At 46.9% G+C, this 23,619-nt stretch overlaps 2 protein-coding genes across 2 annotated transcripts in view; both read left to right on the top strand.

Annotated features, from left to right (window-relative positions):
- Positions 1-7,434: 7,434 nt before the first annotated feature.
- On the top strand, positions 7,435-11,563 carry LOC114009110 (mucin-3A-like). The gene is made up of 4 exons (XM_027774638.1): positions 7,435-7,448; positions 9,038-9,222; positions 10,960-11,313; positions 11,487-11,563. Exons 1-4 carry the CDS (start codon positions 7,435-7,437, stop codon positions 11,561-11,563), a joined length of 630 nt encoding a protein of 209 aa, XP_027630439.1.
- Positions 11,564-16,627: 5,064 nt separating this feature from the next.
- MUC12 (mucin 12, cell surface associated) overlaps positions 16,628-23,619 on the top strand; it is a 14,241-nt gene continuing 7,249 nt past the window's right edge. The window contains exons 1-4 of the mRNA XM_027774637.1: positions 16,628-16,777; positions 17,100-17,158; positions 22,871-23,022; positions 23,487-23,558. Coding sequence (XP_027630438.1) covers positions 16,628-16,777; positions 17,100-17,158; positions 22,871-23,022; positions 23,487-23,558 — 433 coding nt within the window. The remainder of the gene's footprint in view (positions 16,778-17,099; positions 17,159-22,870; positions 23,023-23,486; positions 23,559-23,619) is intronic.

Genomic DNA, 23,619 nt, shown 5'->3' with positions numbered 1-23,619 from the left:
GCTGGACTCCCACGTAGTTGACCGTGGTTTGTGTCCCGGACCCAGTGGCTTAAAACTCACAGCGGGTGCATGTGTGTGCGTGCCCAAGATCCCGAGAGGAGAATGGAGGAGAAGGGATTGCGGTGTGGCCATCCCCCCAGGGGGTGATTTCTCGCTTTCTGTCTCTCTGTCTCTCTCTGTCTGGTGAGTGCACGTGCCCTATAGCAAAAACCTCCTCCCACCCCCAAAAAAAAGAAAAGTAGAAATTTACTGTCTCAGTTGTAGAGCCAGAAATCAGCCATCAAGGCATCATTAGTGACACATTACCTCCAACTTCTCAGGGGTCATCCTTCTTTCTCTCCTCCAACTTCTGGGAGCTCCTGGCACTCCTTGGCTTATGGCAGCACTACTCCTGTCTGCCCCATTTCACACGGCCTTCCTCCTTGGGTATGCCAGATCCCCCGCTCCTTTCTCTTACCAGTATTTGGATTTAGGGCCCACCATAATCTGGTCTTGTGATCCTTAACTTAATTAGACTCTTATTTCCAAATAAGGTCACAGTCACAGGAGCCAGGCTCCAGGACTAGGAAATATCTGTTGGCGGGGCAGATGGGGGGCACCATTCAATGCACTACACCACGCTTCAGCAGCTATTGGGTGGCTGTCACTTAAAGGAGGTAGCGAGCAGAAACGAAGGTGGCACCCGAAAGTCTGGAAGCCCCTCTGCCAGCCATAGGAAGGGGAAAGGATCCGGGTGGCCCTGTCTCATCCTCCACGGAGACTCTGCCAGGTATAGATGATCTCACAGAAAAGCCACTGAGCTCCTAAGTGGCAGGGACAAATGAGCACCCAGGACAGAGTAACCAAAGTTTCTGCTAGTGCCCCCCTCAACCCCAAGATTGTAGAATATTCTTGAATATTCTAGAGTGGGCAAGGTGCTCAGGGTATGCGTCATTCATCCCCTCTGCTAGGGGAATGTGGGAGGTCAGACATGTTTACCAGATTGTACAATGCCGCCGCTGTGTGGAGGCTGATCTTAGGTACCCAGTGGGCCTCCCACTCCACACCGCTGGGGACTGCCAACACTGCCACTGCTTCTTTTTTGGGGGGAGAGGGCAGTGCTGCCAGTGGGGATCCTGCTGACTGATTTCACCTCCAGCAGAAACGTGCCTGCAAATGGTAGGAGGGGACAGTGTCATAGTTTGGTGATTGGTTCAGACTTGTCCCTGAGGAGACTTCTATTGCCCACCCCCCTTTTATAAGAATTCTTTATTCAATTTTATTAGTAGTATTTTTTAATTTGCTATAGGTCATGCACATTCACCAGACAGAGACAGAGAGGATAAGTGAGAAAGCAAGGGCCAGGCCTGGAACTTGAATGGTGGTCGGCCACGTGGGAGTTCAGCGTTTTAACCACCACACCATCTGCCAGCCCCCTTATATTGCCTTTTTTGAAAGAAATATTTATTTATTTCCATTCGTTATTATTATTTACTATTGCTTTTATTTTTTTACAAGAATTGCATGATGTGAAAGCTTTACCTGATGTTAAACTACCTGCCTTAATTAACTAATAATCTCCCAGGGCCTACCCCACAGCACAGTGGTTAAGTGCTGTGCATTGGGAACTGGATCCCACATGGCTAACTGTGAATTCCAGCCTTGGTAGCTTGAAAAACATCCTGGGCATGTGGGAGGGTATGTGCCCACAATCCTGATGGACAGGAGAGATGGAGAAAAGGGATTGAGGCATGACTATGCTCCATTGGGAGGGTCTCTTTCTGGCTAGTGCACATGCTCCCTGGAGATCTTTGCTATAGAGCGCGTGTGCTCTCTGGAGAGACAGAGAGAGACAGAGAGAGAGAAAGTGAGAAATCATCCCCCAGAGTGGGGCGGGGCAGGGTGGCCACACCGCAATCCCTTCTCCATTCTCTTCTTAGCATTTTGGGCACTCACGCACACATACCTGGCGTGAATTTCAAGCCGCTGGGTCCAGAACTCAAACTGCGGTTGACCGTGTGGGAGTCTAGCTCCTTAACCTGCAGCCCTTCCCCCCAAAAAAATCTTTAAAAAGAAAAGTCCAGGGACCAGGAACCAGCAGTTAGCGTAATGGCTATGGTGCTGGACTCTCACGTAGTCGACTGCGGTTCGCGTCCCGGACCCGGTGGCTTAAAACTCATGCCCGGCGCGTGTGCGTACGTGCCCAAGATCCCAAGAGGAGAATGGAGGAGAAGGGATTGTGGCGTGGCCATCCCCCCTGGGGGGGTGATTTCTCACTTTCTGTCTCTATGTCTGTCTGTCTGTCTGGTGAGTGCATGCGCCCTATAGTGAAAATCCCTCCAAAAAAACCGTCCAGGACCAGCGTTAGCGTAATGGCTATGTCACTGAACTCCTATGGGGTCAACCGTGGTTCGAGTCCCGGACCCAGTGTCTTAAACTGATGCCACGCGTGCCCAAGATCCCGAGAGGAGAATAGAGGAGAAGGGATTGCGGCGTGGCCATCTTCCTGGGGGGTGATTTCTCGCTTTCTGTCTCTGTCTTTCTGGTAAGTGCATGCACCCTATAGCAAAAGCCTCTCCAAAAAGAAAAAAAAAAAAAGAAAAGTCCAAACACAGGTAATATGAACCAGGGCAAGGAAGTACTCAGCTTTACTTGTCTAATAAGATACTGTGTCACAATTTTAGACAGAACAACAAAACCCCAACTTTACTTGTTTAGGGGGAGAGCTGGCTGCAATGAGGGCAAATAGACGGTTTTTGTTAAATGTTTTGACCACAATGTCCTGAGGAATCCCAGCTTGGAAATTATTAGCAGTAGATAATTCCCCTGGGTTCCCCAGTGATGACACAGTAGTAGAAGACTTTTAGAAGGTCAGGGATGGGGCAGCAGGTGGTGTGGTAGTTAAGGGGCTGGACTACTACCTGACTGACCATGGTTTGAGTCCCTAGACCTGGCAGTTTGAATATCACACTGGGCTTGTGTGCATGTATGCCCAACATCCAGAGAGGAGAATGGAGGAGAAGGGATTGCAGCATGGCTACTCCCCTTGGGGGGGGTGATTTTTTACTTTCCCACTCCCTTTCTCCAGTGAGCACACAAACCCTATGGCAAAAACTTAATTTTTTTTTTAAATTATAAAAAGTAATTAAAGTACAAGTTTATTTTGGTGTGAAAATATTTAGAAATCCATGCATAGTTTTTTCATAATACACATTTTTTTAATTGCCAGAGGGCATGTGCACTCACTGGAGAGAGAGAGAGAGAGAGAGAGCGAGCAAGGAAGTGAGAAAGCATCCCCTCATAGGGACTGGTCACGATGCAACTCCTCCTCCATCTCTCTCTCTTTTTTTTTTTAAAGATTTATTTATTTATTTATTTATTCATTCATTCATTTATTTTAATTTGACCAGAGAGAGACACAGAGAGAGAGAGAGAAAAGTGAGAAAGCAAGCCACCAGGTCTAGGACTTGAACCGTGGTCGGCCATGTGGGAGTGTCCAGCGCCTTAACCACCATGCCACCTGCTGGTCCCAGTGTCTTTCTTTTTTTAAATAAAATAATTTTATTTATTATTATTATTTTGCTTTAATTTGACCAGAGAGAGAGAGGGAAAGTGAGAATGCAAGCTGCCAGGTCTGGGACTCAGACCACAGCCAGAGCTTCAATCACCACATCAACCTGCCAGCCCTTCCCCGTGTGTTTTTCAAGCCACCAGGTCAGGGACTTGAACCATGCAGGCAGCTGTCTGCGATCCAGGCGCCTTAACTATACCACTGACTGGGCCAGGACTGTGGCCCTGGGCTGAAGATTCTCTACCATTGCTCAGTTAAGCCCAAACTCCATTTCCAGGAGGGCTCAAGTCTACCTTAGCAGCTTCCCTCTGCCTCCACTCACGTCTCAGTGTCCAGCCCCACCCCACACATACAGTGAGCCTCTGGGCCTCCATGCCTGCCTTTCCCACAGCTTGAACCTTCCCCTTCCTCTTCTCTACTCTCTGGAATACTCTCCTTGGGCTGAAAGCAAAAGCCAGCTATAGGAAGTGCCTGAGTCGTACCTTAGAAGCTGGGTGACCTTGGAAAGTACCTCTCAGCACCTCGATTTGTGTGTAAAATAGAAATAGCGAGGCCTGCCTTGCAGTGTGGTTGTGAAGGTCACTTCCAGTCACTAAGAGTAGTGTCTGGTAGGCTCCCCAGTATTCATGGACTCCTTCAGAAGTTCTCAGGGCTGGGACAGCCGAACAGGGCAGAATGTTCCCTGCTCTCCTGGACCTTACCACCCAGAAGGGCAAAGACATTCCATAGGCAATTACATCACCCTGAGCTCCAGCTGCCGCAAGGCCTGTGACAGGGTAAACACCAGAAGCTGATAAGCAACCAATAAAGGCCACCTCTCCCACCCTGCTCATTCTGTGTGTGTCAGTTAGGGAGGTGATCACAAACTGCCTTTGTAGGCCTTTTTATTGTTTGACTTGTCACAAGAAACATACTCTACTTTTACAACTGAAAAAGTCCAGTAAAGTTTATGAACCAACTCAAGAGATTTTTTTTTTAAAGAAGAAAACAACAACAGTTCAAGTATTAGTATTACCTCCTTCCTGAAGTCTTCTGCAAAAAGAGGGAGAGGGGCTGTCCCCCTATTACCACCGCCAATTCTTGCTCATCTCCTCATGTGGGCCTTCAGTTCTCATTGTGCTGGGGGTCTAGGAGTCCTGGGAAGGGGTGGGGTTCATTTGACTTTGATCCTAGGGCGCAGCATGATTCTTGTGGTCACAGTAATAACTTAAAAACAAGTTAAGAGAGATTTTTACTATAGAGTGCATGCACTCGTCAGAGAGACAGACACACACAGAGAGAGGAAGTGAGAGAGAAAGAGAAGGGGGGTCTCTTGGGGATGGCCACAATCACTTCTCAATTCTCTCAGGTTTTGGGCATTTTATCCACTACTCCACCTGCGGGCCCACATGACTGGCCGTGGTTTGAGTCTCAGATCTGGTGACTTGAAAACCATGCTGAATGTCTGTGCGTGCATGCCCAAATTCCTAGGAAGAGAATGGAGGAGAAGGGATTGTGGCATGGCCCACCCCCAGGGGGTGATTTCTCACTTTCTCTCTCACTGGATCTCTCTGTTTCTCACTGAGGAGCCCTATAGCAAAAACCTTTTAAAAAGTTTTATTTCTTCCATGAGGGAGAGAGAGAGAGAGGAGAGAGAGACAGCACCCCCAATAGAGCATTGACACAGTCCAGCCCCAGCCTCAGCTAGCCTGGTCATAGGCACACTGTGTCTGGTACACTCAGGGAGGTCTCTGGAAGCAAACCTGGAATCCTTCCATGCGGGTCAGCCTTACAGAGTATCAGGTTTTGCTGCTGCCACAGGCTGGCCCTAATTGCCTATTGAACTGTTGCATGAACAAGTGGGCTATAGAGCTGAGAAGTGGCTTCCCTGTGGGTGCTCAAAGACAGGGTGGTTAAGGACTGGGGTTCTGGCTGGGTATGATACAGAAAGTGCTTATAAAGGGTGAGGGAGAGAGGTGCTCCCAGGGACCAGGAAGGCAGAGGGACCCCATTGTTTAAGGGAAGGTGGAGCAGGAGGCGGAGGCAGCCTGTGGGAAGAAGCATGGCTCTGGGTCCCTCTACGATGCCTGGGCTGCTCTGAGCCCTGCCACCACTAACTTCAGGTGGACTAGAGTCTGACGGGTTCTCTCCCTCTGCCCTCCTCATACTCATGTCTTAGGGGTGCCTCACCTCCACCTTTGGCAGCCTCCTGAGTTCAGCACCCCCACTCCCATCATACTGATTTAGATAAAATTTAACTCATGGGCAAGAGGAGTGGGCAAGAGTGTATATATCTACTGACCTAAAAACAAGCAATTTGGGGATAGCTGGTAGCGTGGTGGTCAGGGTGACTGAATTCCACACAGCCAACTGTACAGTTTGAGTCCCAGACCCAGCAGCTTGAAAAACACTCCAGGTATGTGTGTATGTATGTCCAAAATCCTGAGAGAAGAGTGGAGAAGAGATTGTGGTGTGACCATCCCCCTTGGGGGTGATTTCTCACCCTACCACCTGTGGTGAGTGCACATGTCTTACAGCAAATTTTATTTTTTAAAAAAGCAATCTTTTCAATCTTTTTCATAAATTTAGAATCCCAAATATCTCAGACATTATTGCATGTTTGACTAAGACTGCATTAATCAATGATTTGATCAAGTTTTTCTCCTAATGTTTTGGAAAGCCAAAGATCCAGAATTGTTGATTGGAACAAACCATTGTCCCCCACTACCCAGCCTCTAATCCTGGCCCAACCCCCAGTTGTTCTCCTATGACCATCTGTGTCTTGCAGGACCCTGGGAAAGTGAGGTTGTCTGAGATGGTGGAGGGTGCCTCTGCCCTGGTGACCTCCAGATTTCTGCCAAGGGCTGAGGTCACCTCTTGAGAAGTGAGAAAGATGTAGCTTTAGGATATCTTTGGGAAGGGGTGGGGGTCTGACATGAAAGACAAAGGGCCACATGCCCTGCCCTCCCCAGGAGTTTAGTCTTTTAATTAATTGTTTAATTAATTCATTTGCCATAGGGTGTGTGTGCTTGCTGAAGAGAGAAAACAACCAGCAGGGGGATGGCCATGTCTCAATTCCTTCTCCTCTGTTCTCTTTTTGGGGTTTGGGGCATGCATGCACACACCTGGCATGTTTTTCAAAGTGCTGGGTCCTGGACTTGAACTACATGATTAGCCATGTGGGATTGAGGCACCTTAACCTTCATGCCATCTGCCGACCCTGCCTTACCCTCTTGACAAAGTTCTCTAAACACTATCTATGGAATTTATAATACCCCCTAGGCAGATGGCACCACTGTCAAAGATTCTTTCTATTTCTGGTAAGAACTTGAAAAAAAGGTCTCAGGCAGGAGAAAGAGGAGCCAGGCATTGTATTTCCACTTTGCACAGAGAAACAGTGCTGCGTTTATGGTCACACATTCTTAGTGTAAGTGCAGAGAAGACGGTGTAAGTGCCCCAGTCCCAGGCTGAAGCCTAAAGCCGTTACCACTATATAGCTGTAACCCACCGAGTGACCTGTGGGACCCACATGGAGAAAACGTGTGCCTAGGCAGGAAGTGAGGGTCACAGGGGACCAGGAAGAGGTGGCAGTATTCCAAGTAGGGTGACTAGCCCTTCTGTATGTAAATGCACATGGAGAGAAAGGAGAGAGAATCATCCATGGTCATGGGTGACCATGTTAGCTCACCTGGTCCTCTGGGTCGGTGACAGATGCCGGATTAGAGGTGGGGAGGAGACTCAGTATAAAGAACGTGAAAGAGAGAATTGTCAGATGAAGCATAAGCCAGATGCTGTGAGTGTGGAGTCTGATAGCCCAGAACGTCAAAGACAAAAGGAGTGTACATGGGGACATTTGTGTGAGTACAACTGTCAGCCCACATGTAGGCCAGAGCACCCTCGCCTAAATGATAATGTCCAAGTGAGCCTTGAGAAGAATATGCAGGCCTTACTGCTCACAGGTGTGTAATAATATTCTACACCACCATTAAGATTTGTCAAAACTTAGTTACACTACTGACAATTGAAGTCCTAAATCACAGTCAAATCACAGGAAATTACCTACTGTACCTTCCTAACTAGGCAAACTGTTGCATCCAGCAGAAGAGACAAAGTATCACGTCTCCATTGGAAATCTGTAATATCTACAGGATCTCTGTGTTCATGACAGAGGCATGACATTACAAGAGACCTCTCCTTTAAAACTTCTTGTTTATGCACACCAACTGCTGACTCTACAATCTTCTTAACTAGAAATGATGGGAATGCCTCCCCCACTCCCCACAAAGTCCTAGCCAGAGGTCCCAGAATCATAACTGCTTGTTCTCACCCCACAGGTGCAAATGCTTTCCTCTCCATTGGTGTCGCTAGAAATCCCCTGCCCATGTGGAATCCTAAAGGATCTTTAACCACTTCTGGTAGTGATGGAAGGACTGAGCACTTTACTGTGGAATCCACAGTGTCCACAGCTCTCTCTGAATCATCAAATACTACTCCTTCACCGCATGCTTCTCATACTACTGACAACAAGAATCTTCCATCATTGCCTGGTTCTGGTGAACAATTCACCAACACTCGGGTACCTGAGAACACAAGTACAAGTAATAGAGAAGAGACAGTTATCTTCACAACAGCTTCTAATTATTCCCCACCAGCCACTTCCTCTGTAACCTCCTCTTCTGGGAGTGAGGGAAGTATGGCCTCCCCTTCAAGCCCTGGCCATCTATCTACAACCATATCTGCTTCATCTCACCACACTAAGTCAGATGCCACCTCCTCTACCACTGTCAGTGGAAGTCCTCCACCCACATTGAGTCCTGATGGATCCTTAACCACTTCTGGTAGTGATAGACCATCAACTGGGTCCTTTACTGTGGAATCCACAGTGTCCACAACCATCTCTGAATCAGCAAACATTACATTCTCACAAGACACTTCTTTCACTACTGACAGTGAGAATCATTTATCCCCATCTGCTTCTGATGAACCATCTACCAACACCCAGATGCCAGAGGATATAAGTACACCAAGTGCAGTGGAGACTACTGTCTTCAGAACAACGTCTGTTTTTTTCACAACAGCCACTTCTACTGTTATCTCATCTTCTTCTGGGGATGATGGAACTATGTCCTCTCCTTCAAGCCCTGGCCATCTGCCCACAACCATATCTGTTTTATCTCACCCAACTAAGTCAGATGTCACCTCCTCTACCCCTATCAGTGGAAGTCCTCCACCCACATTGAGTTCTGATGAATCTTTAGCTACTTCTCGTAGCAATGAAACATCGGCTGAGACTTTTACTGAGAAATCCACAGTGTACACAGCCCTCTCTGAATCATCAAATACTACAGCCTCACCACAAATTTCTCATACTACTGAGAGCAAGCATCTTCCATCATCACCTGGTTTTGGTGAACCATCCACCAGCACTCAGACACCTGAGAACACAAGCACAAGTCATACAGAAGAGACCGCTCTCTTTACAACAGCCTCTGTTTTTTCCACACCAAGCATTTCCTCTGAAACCTCCTCTTCTGGGAATGAGGGAAGTACAACCTCCCCTTTAAGCTCTGACTACCTGTCTACAACTGTATCTGCCTCATCTCCCTCCAGAAGCTCAGATGTCACCTCCTCTACCACTGTCAGTGGAAGTCCTTGGTTCACATTGAATCCTGAGGGAAGCCTAACCACTTCTGGTAGGGATGGAACATCAGCTGAGACCTCTGCTGTGAAATCCACAATATTCACCAATGTTTCTGAATCATCACACTCTACCCCTTCACCTCACACTTCTCATACTACTGACAGAGAGAATCTTTCATCCCCAGTTGGTTCTCATGAGCCATTTACCATCACTCAGATGTCGCAGAATACAAGTGCAACACAAACAGAAGAGACAACTATCATCTCAATGACTTCTAGTGTTTTCACACCAACCATTTCCTTTGAAACCTCCTCGTCTCCTGGGGATGGTGGAAGTGTCACTTTCCCTTCAAGTCCTGGGCAGCTGTCTACAACCATATCTGGTTCATCTCACCGTACTGATTCAGTCATAACCTCCTCCACCACTGTCAGTAGAAGTTTTCTGTCCTCATTGAGTCCTGATGCATCCTTAACCACTTCTGGTAGTGGTGAGACATCAACTGGGTCTTTTGCTGTGGAATCCACAGGGTCCACAGCCCTCTCTGAATCATCAAATACTACTCCTTCACCGCACACTTCTCATACTACTGACAGCGAGACAAGGCCTGGTTCTGGTGAACCATCCATTAGCACTCACAAATCTGAGAAAACAAGCACAACACATAGAGAAGAGACCACTCTCTTTACAACAGCTTCTGGGTTTTTCACACCAAAATTTTCCTCTGTAGCCTCATCTACTGAGAGTGAGGGAAGTACGCACTTTCCAGAAAGCCCTGGCCATCTGTCTACAATATCTGTCATACAACAATCCAATGGATCAGGTGTCACCTCCTCCAATACTGTTAATGGAAATCCTCTGTACACACTAAGTCCTGAGGGAGGCTTACCCACTTCTGGTAGTGATGGAACATTGGCTGTATCCGTTAACATGAAGTCCACAGCCTTCCCTGAATCACTAAATTCTTTGTCTTCACCAGGCACTCCACATACTACCAACTCTGAAGATCTTTCATCCCCACCTGGTTCTGGAGAACCACTTACCAGCACCCATGGCTCGGAAAACAGAAGTACAACACTTAGAGAAGAGACCACTGTCCTCACATCAACTTTAGTTTATTTCAAACCAACCATATCTTCTCTAACCTCGTCTTCCTCTGGGGATGATGGAAGTATGTCCCCCTCTTCAAGACCTGGCCATTTGTCAACAACCATGTCTGCTCCATCTCACTCCACTGATTCAGATGCCACCTCTTCTACCATTATTAATGGAAGTTGGATGTACACATTGAGTTCTGATGGATCCTTACCCACTTCTGGTAGTGATGGAACATCTACTAGGTCCTTTACTTTGGAATCCACAGTGTCCACAGGCCTCTCTGAATCATTAAATATTACAGTTTCACCAGACACTTCTCATACTACTAACAGTGAGAATATTTCATCCTCACTTGCTCCTGGAGAACCATCCACCAGCACCCAGATGCCAGTGAACACAAGTATAACACATACAGTGGAGACCACTCTTTTCACAACAGCTTCTGGGTTTTTCACACCAACGATTTCCTCTGTAACCTCCCCTTCTTCTGGAATTGATGAAAGTATGATCTCCCCTTCAAGTCCTGGCCATCTGTCTACAACCATATCTGCCTCACCACAAACTACTAATTCAGATGTCATCTCCTCTACCACTGTCAGTGGAAATTCTCCATCCACACTGGGTCCTGATGGATCCTTAACCACTTCTCGTAGCCATGAAACATCGGTGGAGCCTTTTACTGTGAAATCCACAGTGTACGCAGCCCTCTCCTTATCATCAAAGTCTACACCTTCATCAGACACTTCTCATATTACTGACAGTGAGACTCTTTCATCCCTAACGAATTCTCATGAACCATTTACCAACACTCAGATGCCGCACAACATAAGTACAACACGTACAGAAGAGACCACTGCCTTCACAATGACTTCTAGTTTTTACACATCAACCATTTCCTCTGTAACTTCCTCTTCTAAAGATGACGAAAATACAACCTCATCAGGAAGTCCTAGCTCTCTGTTTACAACCACATTGGCTTCGTCTCACACCACCGATTCAGATGTCACCTCCTCCAGCACTGCTAATGGAAGTCCTCTGTCCATATGGAGTACTGATGGATATTCACTCACTTCTGGTAGTGAAGGAACATCAACTGGGTCCGTTACTGTGGAATCCACTGTGTCCACAGCCCTCTCTGAATCATCAAACATTGCATTCTCACCAGACACTTTTCATACTACTGACAGTGAGAATCGTTCATCCGCATCTGCCTCTGGTGAGGCATCTACCAGTACCCAGATGCCAGAGAATATAAGCACACCAAGTGCAGTGGAGACCACTGTCTTCACAACTTCTGATTTTTTCACAACAGCCTCTTCTGTAATTTCATCTTCTGTGGATGATAGAACTATTTCCTCTCCTTCAAGTCCTGACCATTGGTCCACAACCATATCCACTTCATCTCACCCCACTGTATCATCTGCCATTTCCTTCATCACTGTCAGTGGAAGTTCTCTGTCTACACTGAGTCCTGATGGGTCCTTCCCCACTTCTGGAAGTGATGGAACATCAACTGGGTCCTCTACTGTGCAACCTACTGTATCTGTAGCCCTCTCCTCCTTACCTGAGTCTACACTTTCAGCAGACACTTCACAAACTAGTGACAGTGAGAGTATTTCATCACCATCTGGTTATGGAGAACCATTTGCTAGCACTCAGGTGCCAGAGAACACACGTTCAACACTTACGGGAGATACTACTCCATTCACAACTTCTGTCTTTTTCACTCCAACCATTTCCTCTGTAACCTCCACTTCTCCTTGGGATGGTGGAATTACCACTTTCTCTTCAAGCCCTGGACAGTTGTCTACAACCATATCTGGTCCATCTCACTCTACTGATTCAGAGGTAATCTCCTCCACTACTGCCAGTAGAAGTTTTCTGTCCTCATTGAGTGCTGATGCATCCTTAACCACTTCTGGTAGTGGTGAAATGTCAACGGGGTCTTTTACTGTGGAATCCACAGTGTCCACAGCCCTCTCTGAATCATCAAATACTACTCCTTCACCGCACACTTCTCATACTACTGACAGCAAGAATCTTCCATCATCGCCTGTTTCTGGTGAACCATCCACCAACACACAGGTGCCTGGAAACGCAAGCACAACACAAACAGAAGAGACCACTGTCTTCAGAACAGCTTCTGTTTTTTTCCCACCAACCACTTCCTCTATAACCTCCTCTTCTGGGAATGAGGGAAGTACTACCTCCCCTTCAAACCCTGGCCGTCTATCTACAACCATATCTGCTTCATCTCACCACACTAAGTCAGATGCCACCTCCTCTACCACTGTCAGTGGAAGTCCTCCACCCACATTGAGTCCTGATGGATCCTTAACCACTTCTGGTAGTGATAGAACATCAACTGGGTCCTTTACTGTGGAATCCACAGTATCTACAGCCATCTCTGAATCAGCAAACATTACATTCTCACAAGACACTTCTTTCACTATTGACAATGAGAATCATTTATCCCCATCTGCTTCTGATGAACCATCTACCAGCACCCAGATGCTAGAGAATATAAGCACATCAAGTGCAGTGAAGACCACTTTCTTTGCAACAGCTTCTGATTTTTTCCCACCAGTCATTTCCTCTGAAACCTCCTCTTCTGGGAATAAGGGAAGTACAACCTCCTCTTCAAACCCTGGCCATCTGTCTACAACCATATCTGCCTCATCTCTCCCCACTAGCTTAGATATCACCTCCTCTACCACTGTCAGTGGAGGTTCTTGGACTCCACTGAGTCCTGAGGGAACCCTAACCACTTCTGGTAGGAATGGAACATCAGCTGAGACCTCTGCTGTGAAATCCACAATGTTCACCGATGTTTCTGAATCATCACACTCTACGCCTTCACCTCACACTTCTCATACTACTGACAGAGAGAATCTTTCATCCCCAGCCGGTTCTCATGAGCCATTTACCATCACTCAGATGTCGCAGAATACAAGTGCAACACAAACAGAAGAGACAACTATCATCTCAATGACTTCTAGTGTTTTCACACCAACCATTTCCTTTGAAACCTCCTCGTCTCCTGGGGATGGTGGAAGTGTCACTTTCCCTTCAAGTCCTGGGCAGCTGTCTACAACCATATCTGGTTCATCTCACCGTACTGATTCAGTCGTAACCTCCTCCACCACTGTCAGTAGAAGTTTTCTGTCCTCATTGAGTCCTGATGCATCCTTAACCACTTCTGGTAGTGGTGAGACATCAACTGGGTCTTTTGCTGTGGAATCCACAGGGTCCACAGCCCTCTCTGAATCATCAAATACTACTCCTTCACCGCACACTTTTCATACTATGGACAGTGAGAATCTACCATCTAGTGCATCTACCAGCACCCAGATGCCAGAGAATATAAGTACACCAAGTGCAGTGGAGACCACTGTTTTCAGAACAACTTATGGTTTTTTCACACCAGCTACTTCCACTGTAATCTCATCTTCTTCTAGGGATGATGGAACTATGTCTTCTCCTTCAAGCTCTAGACATCTGTCCACAACCATGTCTGCTTCATCTCACCCAAGTGAGTCAGATACCACCTTCTCTCCCCCTGTCAGTGGAAATTCTCCATCCACATTGAGTTCTGATGGATCCTTAACCACTTCTGGTAGTGATGGAACATCAATTGAGACTTTAACTGTGAAATCCACTGTGTCCCCAGCCTTCTCCTTATCATCAGAGTCTACACTTTCACCAGACACTTATACTACTGACAGTGAGAATCTTTTCTCTCCGACTGGTTCTAGTAAACCATTTACCAGTACTCAGATGCTGCAGAACTCAAGTACTACACATATAAAGGAGACCACTGTATTAACGACCTCAAGTTTTTTCACACCAACCATTTCCTCTGTAACCACCTCTTCTTTTGGGTATGATGGAAGTATGACCTCATCTAGAAGCCCTGGCTCTCTGGCCACAACCATTTTTACTTCAACTGACTCCACTGATTTAGATGTTACGTCCTCCAGCACTGTTAGTGGTACTCATCTGTCCACATTGAGTCCAGATGGATTCTTACCCACTTCTGGTAGTGACGGATTAATGACTGGGTCCTTTACTATGGAATCCACAGTGTCTCCAGCCCTCTCTGAATCACCAAACATTACACCTTCAACAGACACTTCTCATACTACTGATAGTGAGAATCATGTATCTACATCTGCTTTTGATGAACCACCTAGCAGCACCACTCTCTTCACAGCAACTTCTTTTTATTTCACACCAACCATTTCCTCTGTAACCCCTTCTACTGAGGATAATGGAAGCTTGACCTCCCCTTCAAGTCCTGGCCAGTTTTCAACTACCACATCTGCTACGTCTCGCCCCATTGTTTCAGATATCCCCTTTACCACTGTCCATGAACATCCTGTGTCCACTTCAAGGCCTCATGAATTATCCTCTTTTACCTTGGTATCTAGTCAAGCAAGCACAAATTATAGAGAAGAAACAACTATATATACCACCGTATCTGATAGTTTCAGAACATCAGTTCCTATTGCTACTTCTTATAAGACTCCAATTGGAGATATTTCATCTTCTTCTATTTCTGGCCTATTGTCTTCAACTACTCTTGTTACCATACCTGAGGAGTCTAGTGTCTTTACCACTACTATTCATTTATCTAACACAACTGATTCATCTGATGCCCCTGATACCACAGTAAATTTGAGTTTATTATCCTCATCAAGTCCCATTCATTCCTCTTCACCTCTAGCCACCTCTGGCCAAATATTGACTACCTTGGGTGAGAATTCCTCCCTCTTGGTCCCCAGCAGTGATTATTCCAAAACAACAGTTTCAACTTTTATCCCCTCTACCTTAGACAACTCTAGTTCTACATCTCTATCAACTCTCACTTCTTTCTCTACAACTAAAGCTATGTCTGGAACAACAGCCATCACCCTCAGTGAAGGATCTACCATCTTTCAGAGCAGCACAGGTCTCCCACACAAAACTGTGCCATCCAATAGCTCACAAACCACAGTTCTAGCAGCTGCTTCTTCAGCTTCAGCCATCCCTGACTTCTCTTCCACGCCAGAATCTGAATCTTCTTCAGCTATTACTACTTCCACTTTTCCTCTCTCCTCCTTTTCAACTGCCCCTACCCGTTCTTCAATCCCTGGGTTCATTACCACTTCAGCTCATCGTTCCCCATTCACCAGCACCAATACAACTACGGTGATGAATAACTCTCCAGTCAGAACACCAGGTAAGTCTTTTAGTATGTCACTCTTTGGGCCTGTCTTATCTATTTTCCCTCAGCTTTGACCTAATCAGCTTTGATCTCTTTTGTGGTCTTGCTTCATCCTTCCTATCCCTTGTCACTGATGCATGTCGTCATACATGCTGATAGATTTTTGTCATCTGCTGATTTGTAGGTCTTTTAAATCATTTTATTTTATTGTCCTCTTATCTCTTATTTCCTTACCCCCATATAGTTCCTTCTTCTTTCCCCACTATCTCCTGGGAGTGGAGGTGGCAGCCAAGGATCTCAGTTGCTGCGCGATCATCTGGTTTCAACCCCCAGTGCAATGCCTGAATAATGATACAGAAGCCAGTGTTTCTGTTCCCTGGGCTTCCATGGTGACTGCTGTAAATTCTGTCCTGCAGAGCAATGCCAGAATGGGAGAATATGGAATGGAGAAGAGTGCGTCTGTCCTCAAGGCTTCTTTGGTTACCTGTGCCTGTCTCCCCTGGATGCCTTCCCCATAGGTAAAGACCTATTCTGAGATCTGCAGGTCTTCCAAGACAGGCCCTTTGACCACTTAAAATAAAATGGCAGTTTTGGAAGGATCAACTGTTCTCTCCTTACCCACTGCAGTGGAGATGAGGAGATTATGTGATTTTTTCCCAGGTCACACTTCGGGTAGAACAAGGACCTCTGTTTCCTCTTCAGGTCCCTCTTAGGCAGCTTCCTACTCCTCTCATCAGAGGTTTCTACCCCAACCCTTGCCAGGGCCTTCTGCCTGGTTCTTTTTGGGTCTTGATCTGGTCACCAGTTCTTTTTTTTTTTTTTTGAGAGGTTTTTGCTATAGGGTGTGTGCGCTTGCCAGAAAGACAGAGAGAGACAGAGAGACAGAAAGTGAGAAATCACCCCCCAGGGTGGATGGCCACGGTGCAATCCCTTCTCCTCCATTCTCCTCTCTGGATCTTGGGCATGCATGCACGCGCGCCTGGCGTGAGTTTAAGCCACCAGGTCTGGGACTCGAACCGTAGTTGACTATATGGGGGTCCAGTGACATAGCCATTATGCTAACTGCTGGTCCCCTACCTTCTTCACTTCTGTGAGATCAACAGGCAGACAACGAACTGATCCTGAGCGATATTATAGGGAGATTATTTTCTCATGCATGGTGTGGTTTGTTCCCACAGAAATCCCAGAAAAAATCAATGCCACTTTAGGTGTGACAGTGAAAGTGATTTACAGGGATTTCACAGAAGACCTGAACAACGTATCTTCCCTGGCATACAAGACTCTCAGTACACAATTCAAGACACAGGTAAGAGCAGGGGCACCCAGGCTCCCCAGCGTGGAGCTGACTGTGAAGGTGTGAAGACGTTTGTCTGAACTTACTGATCTGAATCCCTCAGCTCATAGGATCCCTCAATTTCCCCAAGTCTTGAGAAGGTCCTCTGAGAGTTTCCATCCTTGAGCCCCATGTCTCCCACATTCTAGCAGGAAGAGCCTATGTCTTTCCTTCCCCTTTCTTGCAGGCTCATATATGGGCTTCACAGAAGGAAGTCTGGGGTGCCCCATAATGGGAAGGGGGACCTCTGAACCCTCCAACCCTGTATGGGCTCAACTGTCTCATTTCTTTTCAGATGAGTGAAATTTACAATGACCTTCCTGAGTATAGAGGCATGAACATTACGAGGCTGCTGTGAGTATGGGTGGGGGCAGGTTTTTAGACTTGGGGGAGCCTTCTCTCTATCCCTGCTCTCCTGCCTTCTCCTATCATGAATAGCTAGAGTATCAGTACTTGTCTGGGCCAGAGGAATCCCCAGGTCCTAGGCAATACTTGAATACATCCTTTATTCATTGTTTTTTCACTCAACAAATGTTCGTTACAAGCCAGTCCTGTGGTGGTAGGGGCTCGGGTCACAGCGGTCTGTCTTCCTGGAGCTCAGAGTGGAAGAGCACAGATTGAAAAATGGTTGTGCAGGGGTCAGCAGGTGGCATAGTGGTTAAGGTACTGAACTCCAACATGGCTGACTGTGGTTTGAGTCCTGGACCTGGCAGTTTGAAACTCAGGCTGGGCATGTGTGTGTCCATGCCCAAAATCTCGACAGGAGAATGGAGAAGGGATTGTGGCATGGTCATACCCATGGTGGGGTGGGGGGTGGTTTTTCACTTTCTGTCTGTCTCTCTCTCTCTAGTGAGTGCTCGTGCCTATAACAACAACAATAAAAAGGTTGTGCAGTCCGGTTAGAGTTATGGTAAGGGGCGCACAAGGTGCAATGGGAGAAGTCTGAAGGCAAGCTTGGTGAGAAGGGAATTCTTCCTGAAGAAGGGACGACTAAGTTGAAGCCTGAAGGAAGAGGAGGAATGAGCCAGAAAGAAGGAATAGATAGGGAGAAGCCCAGAGATGAGAGGGAGGAGGGCAGATTTCAGGACATTAAAGATGTGCAAAATTGCATAGAACAGCCGGCTTGTGTGGCACAGGGGTGGTGGTGAAGAGGAGGTTGGAAAGATGGCTTGTGGTGAGTGAGACTTTGGGCATCAGGAGTTTTGGTCCACAAGGGATTGTACTGACTCGCAATGCAGACAGCTCAGTCTGCACTAAGGGCATGGATCTGCTCTGGAAATGATGGTGACCTGGACCAGAGAGGTCCAGTGTGAAAGGTCTTTGGGAGGCAAAACCAGCAGATTAAGGGGATTTGTGTGGGGAGAGGCGGGGGAGAGAGAGCGAGGAGTGAGGGATGATGGTAGATTTCTGGGCTGCTGGGAGTGCTGGGTGCCCCTGGTGATAGTGAAAGTGATTTACAGGAATTTCAGAGAAGACCTGAACGATGTATCTTCCCTGGCACACAAGACTCTCAGTACACAGGAGTAGGATGTGGAGAGAAGATGATGAGCTTGGTGGGGGCCATGATAGGCTTTGCGTGCCTGGGATTCAGCGCATGGAGTGGTTGAGGAGTTACGGGTACTGAACTCCAACATGGCTGACTGTGGTTTGAGTCCTGGACCTGGCAGTTTGAAACTCAGGCTGGGCATGTGTGTGTCCATGCCCAAAATCTCGACAGGAGAATGGAGAAGGGATTGTGGCATGGTCATACCCATGGTGGGGTGGGGGGTGGTTTTTCACTTTCTGTCTGTCTCTCTCTCTCTAGTGAGTGCTCATGCCTATAACAACAACAATAAAAAGGTTGTGCAGTCCGGTTAGAGTTATGGTAAGGGGCGCACAAGGTGCAATGGGAGAAGTCTGAAGGCAAGCTTGGTGAGAAGGGAATTCTTCCTGAAGAAGGGACGACTAAGTTGAAGCCTGAAGGAAGAGGAGGAATGAGCCAGAAAGAAGGAATAGATAGGGAGAAGCCCAGAGATGAGAGGGAGGAGGGCAGATTTCAGGACATTAAAGATGTGCAAAATTGCATAGAACAGCCGGCTTGTGTGGCACAGGGGTGGTGGTGAAGAGGAGGTTGGAAAGATGGCTTGTGGTGAGTGAGACTTTGGGCATCAGGAGTTTTGGTCCACAAGGGATTGTACTGACTCGCAATGCAGACAGCTCAGTCTGCACTAAGGGCATGGATCTGCTCTGGAAATGATGGTGACCTGGACCAGAGAGGTCCAGTGTGAAAGGTCTTTGGGAGGCAAAACCAGCAGATTAAGGGGATTTGTGTGGGGAGAGGCGGGGGAGAGAGAGCGAGGAGTGAGGGATGATGGTAGATTTCTGGGCTGCTGGGAGTGCTGGGTGCCCCTGGTGATAGTGAAAGTGATTTACAGGAATTTCAGAGAAGACCTGAACGATGTATCTTCCCTGGCACACAAGACTCTCAGTACACAGGAGTAGGATGTGGAGAGAAGATGATGAGCTTGGTGGGGGCCATGATAGGCTTTGCGTGCCTGGGATTCAGCGCATGGAGTGGTTGAGGAGTTACGGAGCAGCAGGCATGGAGAGTGTGCTCTGAAGAGTCTCAGAGGAAACAGGGGCCTCAGTATCCCTGGATGGACATTGCTGGAAGCCCTGGGAAGGGATGCAAGGGCCCAGGGGGTGTTCACAGCACAGGAGTAAAAGTGTCCTAGGACAGAAGCTGGAAAACCCCAGCATTTCAGGGATAGGTGGGGCTCTGAGAGGAGAACAGAACGAGGCAGACAGGGTGGGAAGGGAGCCAGGAAATGGAAGGTTGCAGGAAGGAGGGAGATCCACACTGTCAAGGCCCCAAGAGGCCCATGAGAAAGGTTCCATAGCTCACCATCCCCTGCCCCACCCTGCCCCACATATGCATGTGTGGTTGGTGCAAGTCCTCCCTAGTAATGCTGCAGACTCTGATGCGATGAGTCTAACAGGTGACTGACGTAGACTCAAGATCTTTCTCCTTAGCAGCTTCGCTAGACATCTAACAAGAGGTTTCTGGGTTGGAATCCTACTTTTCAAATGTACCTCATGTTCCCTTCTCCTTCTCCCTCCTCCTCCTCCTTTTCTTCCTTTCTTCTTATTTTATTGTCAGAAGGTATACACGCTGGCCAGGGAGAGAGAGAAGGAGAAAGAGAGAGAGGGGGGGGAACTTCAATGGGGCATGGTCACACCGCCATCCCTTCTCCTTCATTTCTCCATCCTATTGGGATTTAGGGGCACCACATGCTAGCACCCAGTGTGATTTTCAAGCTCTCAGAGCTGAGACTCAAACTGCGTGGGTGACTATGTGGGGTCTAACTCCCTTAATCACTAGGCCACAGGATTGGCCCTGTTTCTTCATTTAAAAATGCTCTCCCATGGGCCAGCATTTGGCGTGGTGGTTAAGACACTGGACTGACACATGGCCAATCGTGATTAGAGTCCTGGACCTGGTGGCTTGAAAATGACACTGGGTGTGTACCCACACATGCCCAAAATCCTGAGAGGAAAATGGAGGAAAAGGAATTGCAGTGTGGCTGTCCCTCCCAGGGGGAGATTTCTTACTTTCTCTCTTTCTATCTTTGTCTTTCTCTTCAGTGAGTGCACGTGTTCTATAGGAAAACAAACAAACTTTAAAAAAAAAAAAAACTCTCCTATTTGGTTTTTATTTTTAATTTAATGAAAGAGACAGAGGAGGGAGAGAAAGGGAAGAAGCGAGACAGGCATTTTTAAAAAGGGTTTTCACGTGTCACAACCTTCCCATCTCAGTCAATAGCTAGCTAGGATCACAGATACACCCTGCTGATGCACCTGGGGTGTTTAGGTTGGTCTGGGAACCAAACCAGGGTTTCCATGTGATTCCGACATCACAACACAGTGTCCTACTACTTGCGCCACCACAACTGAGTCTCACTTCAAAAAAAACATTTTTTTAAAGAAGTTTTTGCCTTAGGGCCTGTGTGTTCTGGAAAGAGAAAGACAAAGACAGTGAGAGGGAAAGTGAGAAATCATCCCCCAGGGGGGATGGCCTCACAGTAATCCTTTCTCCTTCATTGTCTTCCCAGGATCTTGGGCACACATGCACATGCACCCAGCATGATTTTCAAGTCACCGGGTCTGAGACTTGAACTGCGGTTGACCACGTGGAAGTCCAGTGACATAATCACTATGCCATCTGCTGCTCTGGTCTTGGCTTTTAAAATATAATCTGAGAGCCTCTATTTTTTTTTTTTAATTAAAATAATGCCACTGGACTGTCCACTTTAGATTGATTTAAATGGTACATTTTTTTTAGAGAGGTTTTTCTGTAGGGCATGTGTACTCACCAGAGAGATGGAGAAACAGAAACGGAGAAATCACCTCCTTGGGAATGGCCACGCCACACATGTATGCACATGTGCCCAATGTGAGATTTAAGATGCTGGGTCTGGGACTCGAACCATGGCTGACTACGTGGGAGTCCAGCAACATAACCATTAGCCACCTACTGGTCCCCTGAATGGTACATTTTATGTTCTGTGTATTATCCACAATAAAAAATTAAGTACATTCATGGTTGCGTAGCCATTACCACCATCCATCTCTAGAACTCTTCACTTTCCCAAACTGAAATTTTATATCTATTAAACACTAACAGCCATTTGCCCCTTCCCTCAGCTCTGACAACCACCATTCTATTTTCTGTCTTTACGAATTGGACTCCTCTAGGTACTTCACTGAAGTGGAAAGGTGGTTTCATGTCTGCCTTATTTTACTTAGCAGAATGTCCTCAATGGTATAGCATGTCTGAATTTACTTCCCTCTTAAAAATTTAATTTATTTCCTTTCTAAGGCTGAATAATATTTCACTGTATGGATAGAGCACATCTTGTTGATCCGTTTGTTGACAGACACTTGGGTTGCTTGCACTTTTTGGCTATTGTGAATAATGCTGTTGTGAACATAGAGAACAGATACTTCTTTGAAACTTTGCTTTCAATTTTTTTTGAGTGTATAACCAAAAATGACATTGCTCAATCATATGATAATTTTCTATTTCTTTTTTTCAAAAAAAAAATTTAACAGACACAAAAATGAAAAATTATATGTTGATGATAATGTATATGGGAATGTCTTTGAGTGGGCTAATATGCAAATATATTCATGCTGGGAAATTTTATTTTGTATGCTGTAAATACATGCAGTGATTAAATGTAAAAATTAAAAAAAATTTTTTTGGAGAGGTTTTTGCTATAGGGCACGTGCGCTTGCCGGAAAGACAGAGAGAGGCAGAGAGACAGAAAGCGAGAAATCACCCCCCAGGGGAGATGGTCACGCTGCAGTCCCTTCTCCATTCTCCTCTTGGGATCTTGGGCACGCACGCACGCGCGCCCGGCATGAGTTTAAGCCACCAGGTCTGGGACTCAAACCGCAGTCGACTACATGGGAGTTCAGCAACATATCCATTATGCTAACTGCTGGTCCCTCCCAAATTTTTTTATAAGGTAAAAAAAGTTTATTTATTTTTGCCATGAGCAAGAGGGACAGAGAGAGAGAGAGAGAGACAGCACCCCCCACAGGGTCTTGGTGCCAGGATCCACCCTCAGCTTTATCCAGCCCTGGATCCTGGGAACTCACATGAGTCAACCTCTCAGAGCCCGGAGTTTTACTGCCGTGCCACCATCTGATTCCCTGTTTAATTTTTTTAGGAGCCACCATACTGTTTTCCAAACTGGCTGCACTATTGTACATGGTCCCCCTCAAAAAGTGCACAAGGGTTCCAATTTCCCACATCCTCGTCTAAGAGCTTCTGTTTTTAAAGAGCTGAATCTCAGCCATGGGCATGCATTGTGATCTTTTGTGCTATTTTGGGATCTAAATTGTTTCCCTCCACTGCCTCCTTGTAGGTTGTTAGCTGCTGGGGGGGAAGAATCTCTTCTTCCCACCTCTGGGTCACATGGCTACTTTGTCCCTTATTACCCTTCTTGCTGCTTGGGCCTCACTTGCTGGGTGGGGGAAGGGTGGCATGGGATAACGGACAAAATGACTTCTTGCTTCCAGCAATGGCAGCATCGTGGTGGAACACAACATCCTCCTGGAGGCAGACTACACTCCAGAATATCAGGAACTGTTTGCAAACCTCACTAAGATTGTCAAGGCCAAGATTATGAATGAAACCAAAAAGCATGTTGAGAATATCACCATGTGCAAAGGTGGGTCCACCTAGCCCCTCCATGCTGATGACAAAGGAGGCCTTGCCCTCCTCCTCTGCTGTTTCTCCTTTCTTCTGGAACGCCCAAGACCTCACTCTTGGATCCCAGGTCAAGGTTGCTTCCTCACGAGCCCGTGCTGCCCCCAGTAGCCCCTCTAAGCCCAGGGTGAGGTTATCACCCACTCTAACGTCTCCATCCAAGCCTGTTCATAGACCCAAATGCATGTCTCGGCCAGGATTGGCCAAGCAGTGAGTGTTGGCCCAGTTCAGAGGGCAGAGCATAGAAGAATGGGGGGCCTGGCTATACCCAGGGAGACAGAGGCGATCATTTCTTTTTCTTTCTTTCTTTTTCTTTTTTTTGAGAATACTATACACATCATCATCAACAGGTAATAAACCATTTCTGTGTCCCGCAAATGTCTTAACTTATTTTTTTATGCTGTTCTTTCTATTCACCCTCGGTAGACCTTTTCCTGTGCTTTAATGGGGAGGCCACCGTCGTGAGCGAGGCTGTGGAACTGGGCTTTAACTTCCAGGGTGAGTGGCCACAGGGAGGGGGGTGGGGGTGAGGGGGCGGAGGGGGTAGGCTACATGGGAC

The sequence above is a fragment of the Tupaia chinensis genome, unplaced genomic scaffold, assembly GCF_000334495.1.
Source record: "Tupaia chinensis unplaced genomic scaffold, TupChi_1.0 Scaffold000465_1, whole genome shotgun sequence".
Taxonomy (NCBI): domain Eukaryota; kingdom Metazoa; phylum Chordata; class Mammalia; order Scandentia; family Tupaiidae; genus Tupaia; species Tupaia belangeri.
The sequence above is the reverse complement of the archived record's forward strand: the minus strand, read 5'-3'. Positions and strand labels throughout refer to the sequence as shown.

What these genes read in the sequence shown, in the direction of transcription:
- LOC114009110 (XM_027774638.1), top strand. An exon ending in GGGAAGCCTAACCACTTCTG is followed by an intron (nt 9,223 to 10,959) that starts GTAGGGATGGAA and finishes TGAAATCCACAG; the next exon opens with TGTACGCAGCCCTCTCCTTA. An exon ending in AAGTCCTCTGTCCATATGGA is followed by an intron (nt 11,314 to 11,486) that starts GTACTGATGGAT and finishes GCCTCTGGTGAG; the next exon opens with GCATCTACCAGTACCCAGAT.